The 19,760-nt window shown below is 37.1% G+C and overlaps 1 protein-coding gene across 3 annotated transcripts in view; it reads left to right on the top strand.

Annotated features, from left to right (window-relative positions):
* SNRK (SNF related kinase) overlaps positions 1 to 19,491 on the top strand; it is a 42,568-nt gene extending 23,077 nt beyond the window's left edge. For all 3 annotated transcript variants that reach the window (XM_051610590.1, XM_051610591.1, XM_051610592.1), the window contains exons 4-7: positions 7,044 to 7,185; positions 9,746 to 9,958; positions 11,034 to 11,168; positions 15,659 to 19,491. In XM_051610590.1, the coding sequence (XP_051466550.1) occupies positions 7,044 to 7,185; positions 9,746 to 9,958; positions 11,034 to 11,168; positions 15,659 to 16,874 (1,706 nt within the window). In that variant the 3' untranslated portion in view covers positions 16,875 to 19,491. The remainder of the gene's footprint in view (positions 1 to 7,043; positions 7,186 to 9,745; positions 9,959 to 11,033; positions 11,169 to 15,658) is intronic.
* The last annotated feature ends 269 nt before the right edge of the window (positions 19,492 to 19,760 follow it).

Raw genomic sequence — 19,760 nt, 5'->3', positions numbered from 1 at the left:
TTTAATCTCTTATATTGAACTATGTAATTTTTCATCACTGTTTTTAGTAGAAGTCTCATTTTCTGCAGTGTTGACCTGTCATATGAATTTTTACTCTTATGCTGTGTTTTGGTTCTTCAGACAATTATGTGAAGTTATGCTGTAATTTGAGTGTTCATTCTGTTTTCCATAGCCTATGGTCTGAGCAGGATCTTAAATTTCAACTTGTAATAAGCATGCTTACCACTGTTATCTTCCTGAGTTACTAGTCTCTACCTACTCCTGAGCTTAATGAAGGTTCCACCCCTAAATTCCAATCCAAATAAAGAACATGATGCACTTTTGTCTGAGTTCAAAACAGCAGCCTTCAAGATATTGCTCAGTTGCTGCCTAGCCCTGAACATGATCAGAGCGCAGAGATGCTTATGATGTTTGCATTAGATTTTCATAGTTAGCTCTGCATAGAAGAACTTGATATTAAATGCTCATGTATGGAGTCTCTTTCAAGGCTTGTCTTCAACAGATTTCTGTTTTGGGCTTTCCTTCACAAATCTGCTCTGAAGAGGCTGTAGCAGCAGTGGTGATGACATTACAGAAAATGTCTTAAGACAGTGATTAGAGTAATTGCCTGTGATGCTGAAAATCAGGGTCCATTTCCATCCTTCATTTATCCACAGTCTGTTGATACTTCAGTGGCAAAATAAACATAAACATTTCTGTAATCTCCATAAAGGTTTTCCTTCTTTGCTTATTAAGTGGCGTCTAGTGGAAGATACTGTGTTCAGCTGTTATAGCAAACATTCCCGTCAGACATATATAAAACCTGACAAAATTTACTCAATATTACAAATTGCTTCTGAAGAAGCAGACTTTCTGTAGAAAGAGCTGTCTTATGGAGTGAGCAATATATGCTTTGTAAACTGCTAACCAATTTCTACATTTAATTTAGGAGGAAAAAACAAGTATCTGTTTCTATAAAGGTCAGAAATAAGCAACTTTCATAAATGGCTCAATTTATGTAGTTAAATGTGAATGTGTCTATTCCAAAATGAGTATGGATTTTTAGCTGCTTACAATCACAAATTTACATAGCCTATGTAGTGTGACAAGGATCTGGCTTCTGAGGAATGGTCTAAATTTGAGCAAATCTTATGCTATAAGGATCCCCTATGTCACATAAATTTAAAATTTTCTGAAATTTGTAGGGCTTATTTTAGAAGTAAGCCAGGAACTTCAGAAGGCAATAAATGGCTAATGAAATGGTGAAGCCCAGCTTAGTGCTTAAGCAGATGAATATGGATATGCTTTCTGCAGTGTACAAACTGGAACGTAACAGATGTGTGAGTGGCTTGTGTTTAAGACAGGCACAGTGTAGACAGCTAGTGACGTAGTTTGGTTTCTATGGCAGTGACTTCATGTTATGTAAGGAAGTTGCATATACACAGCCCTGGTTGTCATGGTTCTGGGAATCCTGCTTTGAAGAGTCCTTTCCTGATCAACATTAAATAATGGCTTTAAAAACAATAAAATATTTTGTACTGCAGTTATTTAACTAGTGCTTTTAAAAGTTGTAATCTTATTTTATTCTTGTTACAGCAATGGCAGTTTCAAGTTACTAATAACCAATGTAAAGGTTAAATTGCATCTTGAGAACTTCACTGTGTGTTTGAAAGACTTTGATTTTGCCCACTACAGTATACAAGTGTGCCTCTCTTCACTATACTCATTTGAGGTTTTAAAGGCTTTAGGCATACTAAATGCATGCAGCATGTCAGGCCAGAATTGTACTTTTAAGTCAGTTATGTGCAGAGAGCAAATTAGGTGACCCTTGAAGAGACGAGAGAAGCAGTTTCCATAAAGCTTTCAACTACTAATTCTTAGAAGTAGAAAAAAAACCTTGAAAAAAATGTGGAAAAATTGTTTAAATCTGCTCTTCTAAAAATGGGCCTCTGTAACACTTCTCTGTGTTCCTTCAGTTACGAGTCTCAAATCTAAAACTGGTACTGGCAGCTGAGTTCTGAGCTGTGATAAGGGAATATAGCTGCAAATGTACTGACTCCTGGCCCAAGCCAAGGAGTTTTGCTCACAAAATCTACTCCTTTATCTGGTTAAACTTTTCAGTAGTAAATTTATTACACTACCTAAAGGTTTTGTTTAAAACCTGATATTTTTGTTTGAGCATTAACATAGCACCATAGCTAATACAGTATCTTAAAACACTGTGCCAGGGGTGTGAAGGTGGAGGAGAGGCAGAGCTCTGCAGAGTTTTTACTGTGTATACTTTGTCAGACCATATTTGCACTGAACTGAACATGAGGGGTGTTTTTAGTGGCACAGTTCATTTAATAAGTCTGAAAAAACGATCTCGCTCTGCATTCAGATACTGCCTGTATAGTTCTGAACTCTTATTTGTGATTGTTTTGGTTTGTTTTTTTACTCTAGTGCCTGTGCAACCCTTTAATGAACCCATGCCATTCAGACTCTTTAATGGGAAATAATAATATAACAGTGCTGGTTATGGCAGCACAAAATAGTATGGTGAAGAACATTTCTGTGTGTGGCTTTGTGGATTTTCTGGGGAAATACTAAAATGTGGTAAATAAGCACTATAATAAAATAATCTTTCTCCTTCACTAATTTCTAAAAGACAGCTGTGCTTAAAGAATTTTGCCCATATCAGCCAAATGGCTCTATTTTGGAAACCAACAATTTTCCCAAATGGGCTATGGTTATTACATTAAATGGCTGAGTGAAATTTGTATCTTTGAAGAGAGGGCATTTTCATTTCTTTCAATCTTCTTGCAGTATATTTTCTGAATATGACTGAAAAATATGTACCTATGGATCTCCAGTAGAGAAAAGTGGAAAGGACAGATACAGGATTGATTTTTTTTTTTCATGTATAGAAGGGCTTAAAACTAATAAATGGGGTACAAGCATTAGCATTTCTCATGTATGTGCCATATAGTAATTTAACTGTTGATCTATTATTTCAAAATTATATGTGGGGTTTAACTCATTATTTTGGAATATCTACTTTGACTTCAGATTCTAAATCTTGGATTTTGCATTACACTGAAGGCTAGCACACCAACATGTTTAAACTTGCTTGTTTGGAGTGTAGGTCACCTATTTAAATTTAGGAGTATTTACAAATAAATAAGACTTAACTCTGAAGTTTGTGGTTCCTTTTTATAAAGAGGAGACATTTTCTTTTGGTAGCTCCACCTATGTCAAGTTCTAAGTGTCTTCAAAACATGCAAAATAAAAACTTTATAATGCAAAATCTTCAGGGATTTCTGTTGTCCTGGAAACTTAATTGCAGAAAGATCTGTCAGTAAAAATCAGTTTTTAAAAAAAAATTCATCCACGATTATGTCTAAGAAAAAATGCCAATCTGAAATTTTGTGGTAAGTTGAGTAGGGCAAGATACTGTTGTTACTGTACTTGTTTAGGATTGCATGCAGTTGTCTGAATAATTGTGGTAGTTTAAAATACCAATGAATAATCCACTTACTAGTTCCATTTTTTAATTGTTCTTATAGAGTTTTTATATTTCAAGTGAAGTTACTTTGAACATTTGTTTGTTTCCTGGTTTCTGTCAGCTTTTTTTTTTTAACCACTTCCTTCACACTTATCCTTTACACTGTGTTTGGTGTGAGGAGTGAAAAATAATTGTGGTTTATTGCTGAGTTGAGACAACCCTGTGCTGGTTTAAATGGAGCATTCAAGTTCTGTGTGTTGAGACTATGGACATTATTTTAGTTCTTACTGTGCTGTCATGCTTTCATTTTCTCAAAGACCTACAATGCACTGCTTCTGATGGGCAAAAGGAAGTATAGTTTTGCTGAAGGTCATCTGGCCTCATCCCCCTGGTCAAGCAGAGTCATCTGGAGTCAGTTGCCCAGGACTGTGTCCAGACAATTTTTCAATCTCACCAAGGATAGAGATTTCACAACTTTTCTGGGCAACCTGAGCCAGTGATAGGTTGGACACTGGAAAAGAGTATTTTCCTGTGAGGGTGGTGAGATGCTGGAACAGGTTGCACAGGGAGGTTACGGATGTCCCCTTCTTGGAGGTCTTCAAGACCAGGTTGGATGGGGCCTTGAGTAACCTGATCTAGCGGGAGGTGTCCCTGCCCATGGCAGAGGGGTTGGAACTGGATGATTGTTAGGGTCCCTTCCAACCCAAACCCTTCTACGATTCTAGTGCTCTTCACTGAGAGCATAAGAATATCTAGATGACAAGGTCAAAAGGTCTTAAGCACCATTCTTAGTTTCCAACAACTTTTTTTCTGCATACACATGATGCCCTTTTAGTAATACAAAATGTATGGTACAATGAAATACATTAGCAGTTCAGTGCATGGTATTTCCCTGTTAACAAGAGTTTATATTCTATTTTTATGCTGTTGTATTTAAAATAAAAATGTTTCATTTACAGCTCTTCTTAACTGGAATGACCTGTGGATATGGAGTGCAAAATACAGTAACTAGTGAAATAAAAAATATACAAATTTCTGTTATGTGCTGGCTAGTCAGTAATTACTGTTTTATTTGTCAAAACATATAGCTTGATATCTAACTAGACATCACCTTATAGCAAACAATAGTTATTTCTTTGCATTTAGAGGATCAGTTGGATTCTGCTTCAGAACTTACTTATTTATTATTCTATTTATAAAGGAAACATACATGTTTATCTGCATAACTTGTGGAAAACTATTAACCAGTAACTATAATCAGAAATACTTCTAAACTGAAGTACAGAAAAGTGTAGAAAAGAAGCCATGTGAGTAAAAGAGAAAATTGATTAGCAGGCTTCTTTCTGAAAGAAAATAGTTAAGGATGGTCAGTATCTATTCAGTGCAGTTGAAACTTCAAGATCTGCTGGAGTTTCTTGTGTATGATGATTTCATGGAACTTGTCTTCTTACTGTGAATGCTGTCCTTTTCCCAGGACTCTTACTTTAAGCTTGATGTCTTAGAATATTCTGGTTTTCCTTCTGTTTGAAGTTTTTTATGGTTATTTTTAACTTAGTTTAGTTATACTGTTCCCCTCCCCAATTTTTTTTTTAGCCAGTGTGTACTGCTTTATTATAGCAAACATTGTCTGTATTTATGAATACTACATGGACTTTTCTAAAATACTTGACGCTGAAAGGAGACTTGAAGCATTTATTCTGTTGTGGGGGGAACATTGAACAGAATACTAGGTATCATATCACAAAATAGATCGTAGGCAAAGTTTAAAACGTAGGAAGGACATTGATATTCAAAAGATGACTGCTGATAGAAATGCATAAATTTACATATTTTATGTGCATGCAAAAATGAGTTATTGTAATCTATTGTGTGGTGTGAAATAGATATTGCACCAACACTTATTTTGGCCACAAACAGGAGAAGACATAAGGAGGCTTACAAAATTGAAAGTATACCTCTTAGGTGGAACTACCTCTAGTTCTTGTGAGGCTTTAAAAAATCCTGCATTTCAGAACATTCAGCTTTCTGGCATTGGGCTAGCAAAGAATTAAACCAATTATTGAATCTTAAACATGTGAATAGTCCTGTTGGAGCTGCAGGTATATATCATGTACCAGCCTCAAAATGCTCAGTATGTACAGGATTGAGGCCCTAGTAAGTATAACAGAAATCAAATAATTGTCTGAGTTAATAGCATACACTTACTGCAAATGAGAGCTCAAAAGAAAATTACCATATAGTGTTTCTTTTCCTTCTGTCAGCTAAACCATATGAAGAATGGGTTGTAACTAGCAAAAATGAGTAATTGTTCTAGGGATGAATGTGTGTGATTTACATTATTAAATACAATTGTAGCCATTCCTCAGCATTAAGGGTATGTCAAGTATTTGGAGTAGAGTACAGAAAGCGAGATGCAGTTGGGTGGGTAATGTAGCGTGGTTTTCTCTTGCAAGCCTTCCAGGACAGAGCTGGTGTACTCTGCTTCCTAGACCACCGTGAGCTGCTCTCCCCTGTTCCGTCAGGAGGCGTCTGCCTGTTCAGTTCTTTCACTATAGCTGTTTGTTTGGTTTTACTGGGTACAGGTCTGTGAAATGCTAGTGTATAAGACCCAAAACTGCCATTGACATGTCGAGACCATGGAGTTGTACCTGAAGTCTTAAGAACATGGCCTTTTCTCTAACCCTATATTGGAGTTACTTATTTTGTGCGATATTCTCGATATTTAAGCTCCTTGTATTGCATGCAGTGAGACCTGTGAAATATTTTATTCTAGGCAAAATCTTAAAGATTTGACCTAAGTATTAGTTTTTACCAGCTAAAAGCTTTCATGCCCAGAAGTGCTTCTTTTTCATCTTTTGGTATTTCATACAAGCAGGAATTAGAAGGATACAAAGAAAACAAGAAGAATTCTAGAGTGTAGTAGGGATCACTGTTAATTATATTATGTTTGGTTGATATTTCAATAAAAAAGCTTTGTAACATTACAAGACATTTTGTAACATGATTGGTGTAGGATTTATGTAAATTTCAATTACTATTTGCTGTTACAAGTAGCAAATAATTTTTTAAAGCAATGGTACTGAAGAAAAAATATATCTGGTTCAGTCTCATTGAAAGAAGTGACTGTTTTTGTAATTTCTTATTTCATACAGTAGCATGTAAACAATACTGAGAACAGTTTATGCTAGTCCTTCAAAAAGGAACGTGCTTTGAATACAAATCTCTTAAATAATCTGTGCCTACCTGTGAGGAAAAGGGTAATAAATTCTTGTATTCTGAGTGACCAGATTGTTGTACTTTATTTAACACTTTGCTACCAAAAATGTTATGCATCTCAAGCTGGTATGCATCCTTGAAGTAATGAAATATGATACATTTATCCTCTGAAACACTCTAAAAGCTGTCAAATAATGAAACTACCATATTTTTTGCTTTAGTGGGATTGCAAATTCCATAAGCCACACTGATAATCAAGAGAGCATTAGTAACCCCAGCATGCATCTCAAGAATACTTCATGATTTTGATGGCAATTGTCTGCTTCCTCACAGTTATTTTAATATATGTGCTATATATTTACAGATATATGGAGTTTGGGGGTCATCCTCTTCATGTTGGTTTGTGGACAACCACCATTTCAAGAAGCAAATGACAGTGAAACTCTGACTATGATAATGGACTGCAAATATACAGTGCCACCTCATGTGTCCAAAGAATGTAAAGAGTAAGTAGAGTACTAAAGAACTAGGAAGCATAATAGAAGTGGGTTCTCATTACCTTTGGGAGTTCCCCAATACTGTATTATAAGTGTGCAGAGTATTTCTTGCCTGTTAAGATACTATACCTATGCTTAGTTGTCAGTATTTCTTCCCACTGATTGTGTAGTTTCTTGGGAAACAGTATTGCAATTTTTTTATTCTTTGTGTCTCCTAATACTAAGGTTAATTCCATAATAACTTTTTGCCAATAGGTTTTTCCCACATGTGTATGAAATTTCATTTTGATTTCACACAATGTGTTTTTCTTCTATATGTCTCAGTTGTCTTGTATTTTATAAATGATTGAAGGAGCTGCTCACTATTGACTGACTTTGGCCACCACTCTTGCTGACAAATTACAAGGTGTTGCTGAGAGTATTTTTTGGCAGGGATTAAAAAGGTAGTGATTCCTATAAATTTCTGTTCAAAATACAAGTTGTCAAAACCCAAGTAATATCACAGCAAATTTTGCTCATCTCCTCCTGAAATTGCAACTCCGAATCAACATTCTAAGCAATCAAGGGAGAAAAATATTCTGTCTGCAAATACCATATGCCACTTGAGGAACCATGGCTCATTTTGGTTTGTTGTTTTTCTGCTGTGTTCACTGCAGCTTTTTGATTTTTTAATATGCTCCAGTATTTCCTGTATTTCCCTATTAGTTAATTACCTCTTCAGTCGTTTTAATATATATCCCAATTGCATTGCTTAAACTATTTTACAATGCTTGACTGGGTTCTTGAATCTGCAGAAGAGTAACTTTTCATTTTCTATATGAAAGTCCAGGTGCCTTTATAAATGTCTGAAAAATGCATCTAGGTTCTAGAGCAGAACCTGGGATTCTGTTGGTTGACACAGAGGGTATTTGTTACAGCTGTGATAATACAGACCATTCCTCGCTTCACATATCATCTGGGTGGTCCAGGAATCTAATGCATAGCATGATGTCTGGGATGGTTTTCCTGTCTTGTCATTAGTGTCTAGCATTTAATAGTAACATGGAAAAGCTGCCATCAGTGTTCCCAACAGCTTGAAGAGCCTTACATACAAGGAGAGGTTTATAAGAGAGCTCTTATCAGTGAATTCCATGAGTAAGTCTTTTGTGATGCTGCTGCTGAGGCCAGGAAACTTACTTTCTGTAGCCCTTTCCTTAATCTATTGGCTAAGGCTTACTTGCTTGAAGGCCCAAGTAGATCTGCTTTCTCTACAGTGATGCATCAACAATGTATGGTCAGTTACCCAAGTCCTGTAAGTTGGGTTTGCCTAGGGAGAAAACTGGGAATATTTAAAGTTCTTGCTTGGAATGAAAGCATTTTTGGTGGTCTGGGATGCTTAAGCAAGCTCAAAGGAGGAGGCAAATGTGTACATTGGTGTGGTTTTACTACAGGTGTAATTTAAAAAAAAGTCAAATGAAGTATTTATTTTGTTCCCTTTCTGTCAGAGTATTAACAGAACCAAAGAAAAATCCAGTCTCCCATGTCTCACTTCACCTTTCCTTTTGGTAAAGGCAGAGACCCAGCTACTAAGTATATACATGACTTTTTTGTACAGTAGAGTTTTAAGAAGTCTGAGTTAGCCTCCTTTCTTAATGCCATACATCTTTTCACACACTAAAATATTATTATTAATAATAATTTATTGATGATAATAATTCTTAATATTATTAATAATAATAATTCTTTCCTTTGTAATTTGTGTGGCCTTGCAGCTTGAAGTTGCATGTTGTAGTATAGTTAGTTCAATAAAAAGCATTATGTGAGAGCTGCAGAGCTTTCATTCCACATATTGAAGCAATAAAGTTTCACTGAAACCTTGGCACTAAAACTGTATCCATGTTCTGTTTGTTGTGCAAAGCCAAAAATACTTCCCTCAAGAATTCTTCATGTATAGTAGGTGAACAAGGATGTGCTCTGCTAATCAAGTGATTTTATGTTTATTTGGGGTATTCATGCACTTTCTTTCCAGCCCTTGTAAACACTCAGTATCAATCCATTAGTAGGTTTGTCACTTCATCCTCCCAGATAGTATTTTGTTGTGGGTTTTTCTCTCTATGGATAGAACAGATCACAGTTCTTTCAGGGATTCTGAAGAATCCAGTGTCAGATAAGTATTTCAGAAGAAAATATTTCTACTTATCTTGCCATTCCATATTCTTGGTGACAGCAGCAGTAACAGAAAATCATATTTCTGTTACTTTACAGACCAGCCTGTAGGCCATCTGTGACAACTGCCCTGTGAGACCGATTAAAAACAAACTAACCAGAAAAATCAGGTTAAGAATCTAAGCATGGTAAATAAAAACTGCAGTGTTTGTGATATTTATGGTTTTTAATAAGCAAATTGTTTCAATTCAGCAATATTTGGAGTGTCTGAGAAGAAATAATTTCCCTTCATGTTGCTTACTGTAAAGACTGCTAAAGATTTATGTGGACCAACAGCAGAAAATTTCTTCCTAGTGTTGCTTTTACAATGGCTGCTTTTTAAACTTGTGAGTGCATTTTGTTTAGATTTATTTTTTATTCCCAGTCTAATTACACGGATGTTGCAGAGAGACCCGAAGCGAAGGGCATCTTTGGAAGAGATTGAAAACCACGCATGGCTCCAAGGAGTTGACCCATCTCCTGCGACAAAGTACAATATTCCTCTTGTGTCATATAAAAATCTGTCTGAGGAGGAACACAACAGTATAATACAACGCATGGTTCTTGGTGATATAGCAGACCGGGATACAATCGTGGAGTAAGTTGTCAGTCTTTAATATGCTGTTTATTTTGTGTATCTGTCACTTTTGATTGAAGAATGTAATGAGAACAAGGGCTCCTCAGGGCTTAAATATCAAACCATTCAGTTAACAAACAAAGTATTGCAATCTTGCTCTGTGATAGTATATTCTAGGATGAGAAATACTTAATTAGACCCAACCTTAGGAAAAAATTGAAAAAAATGTTTTGGAACAGTGTGTGATTCCTGCAGTAGTTTGCAGTTTTCAGTAAACTGCTTGGAAATTCATTCTTTTTACTTGTGTTTCATATGCATATTTGGAGGTGATAAATTCTAGCGTTTTTCCCATAGTACATTTCCACTATACCTGGATGTTTGTTAATTGAAAATATTTTCCATTTTATTTATATAATTCAAAATAGTCATTGTCACTGAGCGAGCTTACTCGTAAGCTACATAGTTTTTTCTAATAGATTAAAACCCAAAATTGAAAATATTCCCCAAATTGAAAGAGGACTTAATTTTTTTTTCCTATTTGTTTGTGTAAGCTGGAAAAACTGTTGCTGTCTTACTGTTATTGGGGAGGGTTGGGAAGCAGCAGACTAACATTAAGCTTTTAGCTGCAAAATAGTGGCATCCTTTCTTAGAGAATGTCTCAGTGATGCCTCCTGGCCTATCAGCTTAATTTTACTGTAAAATGAAAGTGACAGCCCTAAAATGAAGGCTTTTCTTCCAGTTGTTGCATAAACAAATTTCAGTACTTTGTGGTTGTATGTGCCAGTGGAGAAACCCATCATGGATGCATAATATTAATGAAATACTATTTCATCATGTAAAGAGTGCTCAATAAAGGAAGAATTTCTTAATTTTGTTGGATGATATTTTGAGGATGTCCTCATGCCACTATAATTGGCTGGTTGGCTCCTCATTTTTAATAAAACCAAGACATGCTTGTCAAAACATCAAAAATAGGCAGTTGTGCTTTCAGGCACTCTTCCCACTCTGAGAAGTACAGCATGTTGTGTGAGATGCACATCCACTTTTTAGAAAACCACTGAGGTATGGTTTATTTCATGTTTTGTGCTTTCCTTAGGGCACTGGAAACTAACAAATACAATCACATCACTGCTACTTACTTCTTACTAGCTGAAAGGATTCTGCGAGAAAAACAAGAGAAAGAAATTCAGACCAGATCCGCAAGCCCTAGCAACATCAAAGCTCAGTTCAGGTGAGAATTTAGGAATTTAAATTTTTAACCTCGCTTAATGTGAGTATTACTGAATTGCTGAAGTACTTGTTTCTTAAAAAACAAGAAAATACTTACTGACTGCAGATTTTAAATGTGTTTAAAGTGCTGTGGATGCTTCCGAAACTGTTCAGAAATCAGTTACCAACAGTATTTTCAGGTCCGTACCACGTTCATGGAATGCCTAATCAATTTGAATTCTGTATCTGAAAGTAGTAAGTTTTCACACCTGCTAGGAAAGGGCATATTCATTGACCTTCAGTTCCTCATACAAACTGTGTATGTAATGACCCTGGAAAAAAATAGCTTAGCAAATGAGTAGGTTATGTTTTTTTTATTATCAGTTGGTGTACCTGTTGTCTAAGAAAAACTGCTGAATTAATTGCTTTAATCACCCATTTCAAGATATGGCCATACTTTTTTTTTTTAACAAAAACATGATTAAAAAAAACATCCAATAAAGTTCCCTGAGATTTTTCAAAGCTCAAGCTTGTGACACAGTAAAACTAAAGGGGAAATTGGGATTCTGGCATCTAGTTGGTATTGATAAGTTGAACTTGTCCATTTGCTCTGCAACCAGTTACCAAAGCGCACCCCCTGTTTTCAGTGACAGCAGTATATGCTTTAAAAAAACAAACACAGGGTGAATAGTGTCGTTTCTACCTGTGCATTGGTATTGGAGGATACATGTTTTGATAAGTTACTTTTCATAAACATTTTGTTTTAACTTGCTCAGTTAAGCATTAGACTATGAATAGGGAACCAATGGTACTGAAAAAAAATCTTATTTTGGCCCATCTAAACAATCTTTCCAGTGAAGGTGGAGGTTGTGCTGAGGCACAATTTGTTAATTTCTGTTAATTTTTGTTCTTTTACCTCCAGTCTCTTCAAGAGTTGCCTTTTAGGTTTTGGTAAAATATTCTTCTAATCTCTTTGTGAGAGACGACTAGTAAGTTTTTGTGCTGATGTCTGGAGCTGCTGCCTACCTTCAGTGTGGTTAATCTGTCTGTGGAATTTGGAGAAAAAGACAAAACAGCCTGTTCATTCCAAAGGTTTCTTTGTGCAACTTTCATATCAGGTCACATGTGAAATAATTCCATAGGAATAATGAGAAGGACATAAATGCTATGGTGGCCTTCTGGTGCATATCCGTATTTTCCTTGGCCTAATTGATAAAAGTCAGATACTACTACCTCAAGCTCAATCTAGAAAAAATGGTCACTTGGTATAAATTAAGGGCATGCACTTTGGAAAATAGGTTAAAGATAAGTTATCTTCATCGATTGTTAACTTGGATTTAGGCTGAGATTTTGAGTTTTAGAGGAGGCTGTCAATACCATTCTTTCTCCCTGAAGAACTAGTTGTTTCTCTCTGAACCTTAACAGTGGTACTTAACTTGGTCATCTCCACACCAACTGCACCCTGTGTGGTGTACTAGGGTAGACTGGTAAGTTGTTGCTGCCCTGAAAGTTCATTCACTCCAAGGTCACTTTATGGTATGTTGTATGGTTACAAGTTACTTTAGTTGCCTGCAACAATAACTCTTATAAAGGTTGCCTACAGAACCAAGTGGTCTGCAGTTTGGTGTTCCAGATTTTACTTATTTTAAAGGATAATACTGTAACTTTCATCTGCAGTTCTCTCAAGTGCTCATCCTCACAGAATCATTATGGTTGGAAAAGACCTCTAAGATCACAAAGTTCAACCATCCACACAGGAGGAGAGAAAGAACAAAAAAAACCACAACACAAAAAGACCCAGAAAAAACCACCATCCTCTTATGTCTATTTCTTTTAAAAAAGAAATCCAAGCAAGAGCATCAAATGTGTCTAATGCTAAGTATTAGATATAAAAGAAATTATTTTAGAGTAAAAATTTGAGTTTACCTTCAAATGAAAATTCTCTAACTATGAAATCTGCTTTTAAATTGTTTTAGTTTTTTTATCTGCATCATTGTCACTCCTTCAGTAGAAGACCTGCTCCAGTTATATGAGGAACAGGATCAAACAAGTTAATGGACCCTAAATCTCTGAATTTGTAAAATTGAATGGAGCAGTTGAAGCATGCCTTATGAATATTATTTTTTTCACGACAAGGAGATCAAGCATAAACTCAGGAACTCTTGCCCTTAATGGTCCCAGGTAGCAATTCCTTGTCTTCATGATGGTTCTAAATTCAAAGTGTCTATATAGAATGACCTCATGGATAAGGCAACAAAGTAGTGCACTACTTTGATTTTGAGACTTCAAAAGATTTAATAAGAAAAAAAAAAAATAACTTGCAACCTGGAGCTTCCCTTCTATCCCACTCTTCCCTCAGGCCTCCTGGGAATAAGGGGTGGGGGGATGGGAGGCAAGCATGGGCTGCTACAGAGAGATAAACATACTGTAGTGAGGAGGTTTATTGCCTAGAAACTACAGTACTGTTGGATACTATATTTACCTTTTATTGTGACAGCCACAGAACTCTTCCTTTTTCTGACAAACCAGCTTGTTCCTAAAGCACAGTTAATCCTCAAAATGTTTAGATCTTCAAATTCTGCCACTTTGGTAGTTAGATTTCTACATTATTTAAGTCCTGTTTGTTAATCACAGACAGTTGTTTGTGTTTAAAATAACCAGCATAGCACAAGTCATCAGAAAACTAGGTCAGTGGTTCCCAGCGTTTCTGAAGTCAGCTGGGGCCTAAGGGAGGATCCCAGTGTCAAACCAAGGAGGACCACAGCCCAGGCACCACTTGTTGTCTGGACAGCTTGAGGCTGAGCTGCTGGTTACGTGGTCTCCCTCCAGACAGTGCCCCTTAACTCACTGGAGGGGAACTGGTATGAGGGCACCAGCAGCTCCCCGTGTCCAGTGAGAAATCAGGGAAAGGACTACATGGGCTCATATGGGTGTGTTGGCAGCCAGGTCCTGCTGTTAGAGGATCCTGGTGGATTTTTGTATCACTGGTTTGCAAAGCAAAGCACTTTGAACTCTGCAGTTAGGCTTGATGAGTTTAATGTTGGCTTTAATGAAGTACTTTTCTTCAAAGCTCATACAATTGGGAAGACAGATGTCAGTTGTCACCTGTGCAGACAAGCATCTCACACTTCAGGATCCTTTTCTGTCCAGGCATGACAGAGGCAGCCTTGTGCAAGTGCAGTCATAGTGCAGGTGCTTTCATTAACAATAAACACTTAAAAAGAACATGTGTAGAATAAGAATAGCAAAGAGGTGTCTGAGCTTTCCTTGTTTCTTCAGCTTGACCTATTAACACAGTGGAGTTCAGGAAGCTGGTATGATCCTTCTTTGTATGCAGGCTGTCTGAGCAGATATCTGGGGTCACACTTGGTGTGAATCATTCTCTGCTTTCCACCAACACCTTGCTTCTGAAATGGGCTATAAAGACATGCGGCCCTTTCTTTTGGCACTCCCAAAATATAGTTGGTAAGGTCTTGTAATACACTATCAATATGTGAACAGAGGCCTCCACTACAGCTTCTCATGTGGTATGCAAGAGTATTTTAGCTATATGAAGTTACATTTTAAAATTACAGGTAACTCTTAACTTTGAGACGCTAGAAAGAATGTCTTGCCCACAAGAAATGTGGGGCTTACACCGAGTGAAGCAGTTGAAGAATTATTCAGTGTTTAGGTGTTGGTCTTTTGGATTAGGCTTTCAAAATACAAAGAGGAAAGACTGGCAGTCTTTGTTCTTTATTTAGTTTGTGTGTATGATGAGAAAACTACTGTATATATTAGGATTTACAGTGAAAAACAAAACATTAGATAAGCATTTAAATACTGGTGATAAGACATCAGCTGATAACTGTTAAAACTGATTTACTTGCATTGAAGTGTTACTTCCATTTTGAGCTAATGGAGTACATAGTCCTACATTTTGAACTTTGATTTATGGTTTGTATTCTTAGGCAGCTTGAGTGCTGGATTCATGCAGCTGGATAATTCCAGTTGCTCAGCTAAGGACAAATAGATAATCTCAATTCATCTGTGTTTAAAATTGAAGGGGATTTTGTAGACTAGAGCTTGGTCTGAATGAGACTTACTGAAAATGAGAATGTTTCTTAAGACTCAGCTTTTCAGTCTGAGTCATGTTAATTGTAACCTAATTTTATTTTCTGAATGCTGGGAAAAAATAAGATTAAAAGCAGCTTGCAATACTGTCTTACTTGAGTTGTGCTTGAATAAGCTCGCATCTTTCTACTACTTCATGTTATTGAGACAATTATTTAAAGTGCTTTTTCACTTTAAGTGATAATTCATTTTCTGAAAGCAGTGAAATCTTAAGATTTTGGTTGAGAGTAACCAATGTAATTTCTGAACTATGCTTCTGTATAAAGGACGTTCATATGCCGCCCAGCAGGCCCATTCGTGTGGCAATACTTGTGCTGCTCCTGTGCAGATATTACACTTTCTTCTGTGTTCTGAAATGCTCACCGTGATCTAACTTTCCTTTTGTACTTGTTTATGTAGGCAATCGTGGCCAACAAAAATCGATGTACCCCAAGATCTGGAGGATGACCTCACAGCTTCTCCTCTCTCCCATGCAACTGTTCCTCAGTCACCAGCTCGCACGGCTGAGAATGTTCTCAACGGCCACAGAAGCAAGGCCCTCGGAGACTCGGCAAAGAAAGAAGATACCCCTGAATTAGCTGGACCTGCACTTTCAGCCGTCCCATCGGTGAGCTTAAAACCCACTACGAGTGGCCGGAAGTGCTTGTTCAGAGTAGAAGAAGATGAAGAGGAGGATGAAGAAGATAAGAAACCTATTTCTCTTTCTACTCAAGTTGTTCTGCGCCGCAAGCCTTCAGTTACAAATCGTCTTACTTCGAGAAAGAGCGCGCCAGTCCTCAATCAGATTTTTGAGGAGGGCGAGTCAGATGATGAGTTTGACATGGACGAGAACTTACCCCCAAAGCTCAGCAGGTTAAAAATGAACATTGCTTCACCGAGCACAGTGCATAAACGCTATCACAGGAGGAAAAGCCAGGGCCGGGGCTCGAGTTGCAGCAGCTCAGAAACAAGCGATGATGACTCGGAAAGCAGGAGACGCCTAGACAAAGATAGTGGGTTTACTTACTCCTGGCACAGACGGGATAGCAGCGAGGGGCCACCCGGCAGCCAAGGAGATGGTGGTGGGCAAAGCAAACCAAGCAACGGAAACGGAGGGGTAGACAAAACGAGCCCGAGTGATAACAACAAGGGTGGGGGGAGTCCTTCCGGCAGCTCTGGCGGTAACACCAACAACACTTCAGGTTCCACTCGGAGATGCGCTGGATCTGGCAACTCAATGCAGCTCTCGTCTAGAAGTGCAGGGGAACTGGTTGAAAGCCTGAAGTTAATGAGCCTTTGCTTAGGTTCACAGATTCACGGCAGCACTAAATACATTATTGATCCTCAAAACAATCTGTCCTTTTCCAGTGTAAAAGTACAGGAGAAATCAACATGGAAAATGTGTATCAGTTCCAGCGGAAGCGCAAACCAGGCTTCGTTGGGCAGCCTAAAGTTTTTTTCTGACCAAATGTCAGATGCAGCAAACAAATTGGAACGGATAAAGAACAGGAACTTGAAAAACAATGTGCTACAACTACCTCTCTGTGAAAAGACGATATCTGTGAATATTCAGCGGAACCCAAAGGAGGGGCTGCTGTGTACCTCCAGTCAGACCAGTTGTTGTCATGTCATTTGACAATGACCTGACTTCCATAGCTCAATCTACTTGACAGCATCATTCTTCCTGTTCAGAGCTGTGAACACCTTGTCAACAGACCCCTTTTTGTCGTCTAAAGATTTTTAAGTGGGCTTTGAGCAGTTATTTATTACACTTTAATTTTGTGTTTGCTTGTTGGTATGACAATGCATGGTCTCTGCATGCTGCTAGCCAATATATTTTTCTTTTTTGACAAAACAGAATATTTTATTGTGTAATTTTTACATTTTTAATTTCACTATGGAAGATCTGGATTAAATTAAAACTAGTATCTGGATCTTAATGTAAATGGAGCACTTAGAAGTTTCATGTTCTGCACTTAAACTAGAGAGAGAAGCTTTTGTTTGCTTGTGAAATGTTAATTCTTGTTCTAACCTTCTGTGATATCTAAAATATGTGATATGTGACATACTTCTATGTGTCTGAAACAGAACCAAAGCAATAATGTTTTGATGCTGAAAACTCTTCAGGGAGCTTTCAGATGTTCCAAGGCTTGTACAAAGCAAAGATGCACTGAAGATTAGTGATCTTGAAATATGATTTTAAACCCACACCTATTTGTCTTAAGCTATGATATGGATAAAGTTGTGGCTCAAAAATTAAACTGAAAAGATCTTGTTTTGCTAGAGGCAGTTTTTCTTTTTTAAAAAGGCGAGTAGCTTTGTAAGGCTTTCTCCCGTAGTTATATGTTAATATTACAAGCAGACAATCTTTTTTTAATATAACAAAGGTAAATTATTAATCTACTTCTGAATTTTAACATGCTAACTGAAAATATTTGTGTGAATTAATTTTGTTAGTGTATCATGACACTTAGTATTTTTAGGTTTTTACCTTGTAAACCTTCTTCCCTATCTTCTCCTTCCCTTCCTGAGATTTCAAAAGGCAATAAGGGATGGAAAATCTTTAGGTAATTGGATTCAAACTGAAAATGTTGTTGTCATTGATATTTTTCTCACTATTACTTTTTTAAAGACTTAAAATACTGCTGTTTCCCACATGTGCCACTTATTTTCCCTCAGTAATTATGCTTTTTCATAAAGTCAATTAAAAATAGCATATAGGAAAAGTATTTATTTTACAGCTCTTAGCCTTCCTGTTGGGTTTCCCGTTGCCATGGCAAGGTCTTGATGTAGAGCATTTCTGTACAAAAGGATACTTTTGACCAGATGAATTAACTTTGTGGAATTTTATTATCTAGAATAAAATATATTGCAGATTCCTAGTTTTGGGAAGGGCAAGAATGTTTTATTTTTTCATGCTGTGCACTGGGTCTTCTAAGCAAGTGAAACTGGTGGTATTATGTAGCAGTGCCCTGGGCAGACATTGGATGTCTGAGAGGAGTTTACACTGTCGAGCATCTTGTAACACTTGCAGAATGGTCAAATACAGCACATTTCATGTCACAGAGTGAGCAGAGCACCAAAGAACTGTTAAAGCTGGGTCATAATGTGTACAGCTCATGACAGCTGCTCTTGATTAGTAAAAGATTTTACTAAGAGTCTAAATTGCATGGGGTATTCTTACTGGCTAGCCTAGCCAGGGATGATGCATTCTGCTTCCTCAACAAGGCAGAGGATAAGTGTTTTACTGCTTTACATTTTAAACTCTAGTTGCAGTTTAGTCAGTGTGATATTTATAAATCACAAGCTACAAGAATAGACGTGTGGGTGAAGCCATAGAACATATTTGCTTGAAATTTTTGAGCAGGGATCTTACCAAGGGCCAGAAATGAGATGTGTGGTTCACAGACGGTGAGCGTAACATCCAAGTAGGAGACAAGTTTATAAAGGGCATTGGCAATAAACTTATTTGTTGCAGCTTTTTTCCAAGTATTGTAAATACTCTTTCCTGATATGTACAGCCTTGGAATGGCACCTTTTAACTAACCCTGGGTGTATTTTGTTTCCAATGTTTTTATATACAACTGTATATATGGTGCTCACTTTAGAACAGCAGTGTTGACCATTTATGCTGCATAGTTGTATTATAGCCTTATAGTTGTGTGTGGCTGGTTGAACCTTTGGGCGTACAGATGTTCGTCTGAGTGGTGTCTGTTCCCCATTTGTTGACAGGTGAATGACTGTGCATGTGGTGTATGTTGTGTTATGTTGTCACGTAAAAGGAAGGGCGAGAATAACCACTACATTAAGATAATATTGGACCAAACTATTTAGAGCAAGTAAACAGTTTCTTGTACCCCTTAACGTGTCTTTAAAAGTTGCATATAGTTACAGTAGTGTATAAATTAAATATTGTGGAAAAACAATTAGTCTTGTATTTTTCTGTATGTGTGTATATAAATATATATATATTAAAAAAAATGTACCTCTAGCAACTTAATCTGTATTTAATATGTGACAATCTTGACACAGAATTTTAAGAGTAGCAGTATAAATAAGCAGAATTAATGAACAGAAATATACAAATTTCTCACCAAGAAAGAATCCATGTTCGTGTGTTAAGAGGGTACAGAAATATCAGCTGATCTTACTGCTTCCAGCAATGTTTGGCTTTTTCATTGTATAAACATTCATGGTGTGCAACAGAAATGGAAAATCCAGTTAATAAAAGTGATATCTTGATTGATGCATAACTGATGATGTGCACGTCACTGCCCTTTGTTACTCCTGGTGTTTGCTGTGTGAGGGCGGCACCAGCTCCTGGCTGGCTGCCCTGGGCTGCAGCTTGCTGGGACTGCTGCAGGCACTGAAGAGCTCCCACTGAACAGCACTGATCAAGGTCATGAGAGTGATAAATTAAACAGAAAGCAGTAGAAACGTAAGCTTAAAGAAAATACAGCTTTTTATCTGGAGGCATATGAACTTGCCAACTTTGTTATTCTCTTGCATTGATCAAACTTGT

Source organism: Apus apus, chromosome 2, assembly GCF_020740795.1.
Source record: "Apus apus isolate bApuApu2 chromosome 2, bApuApu2.pri.cur, whole genome shotgun sequence".
In the NCBI taxonomy this organism is placed as follows: domain Eukaryota; kingdom Metazoa; phylum Chordata; class Aves; order Apodiformes; family Apodidae; genus Apus; species Apus apus.
Note: the sequence above shows the minus strand (reverse complement) of the source record. Positions and strands in the feature narration are given on the sequence as shown.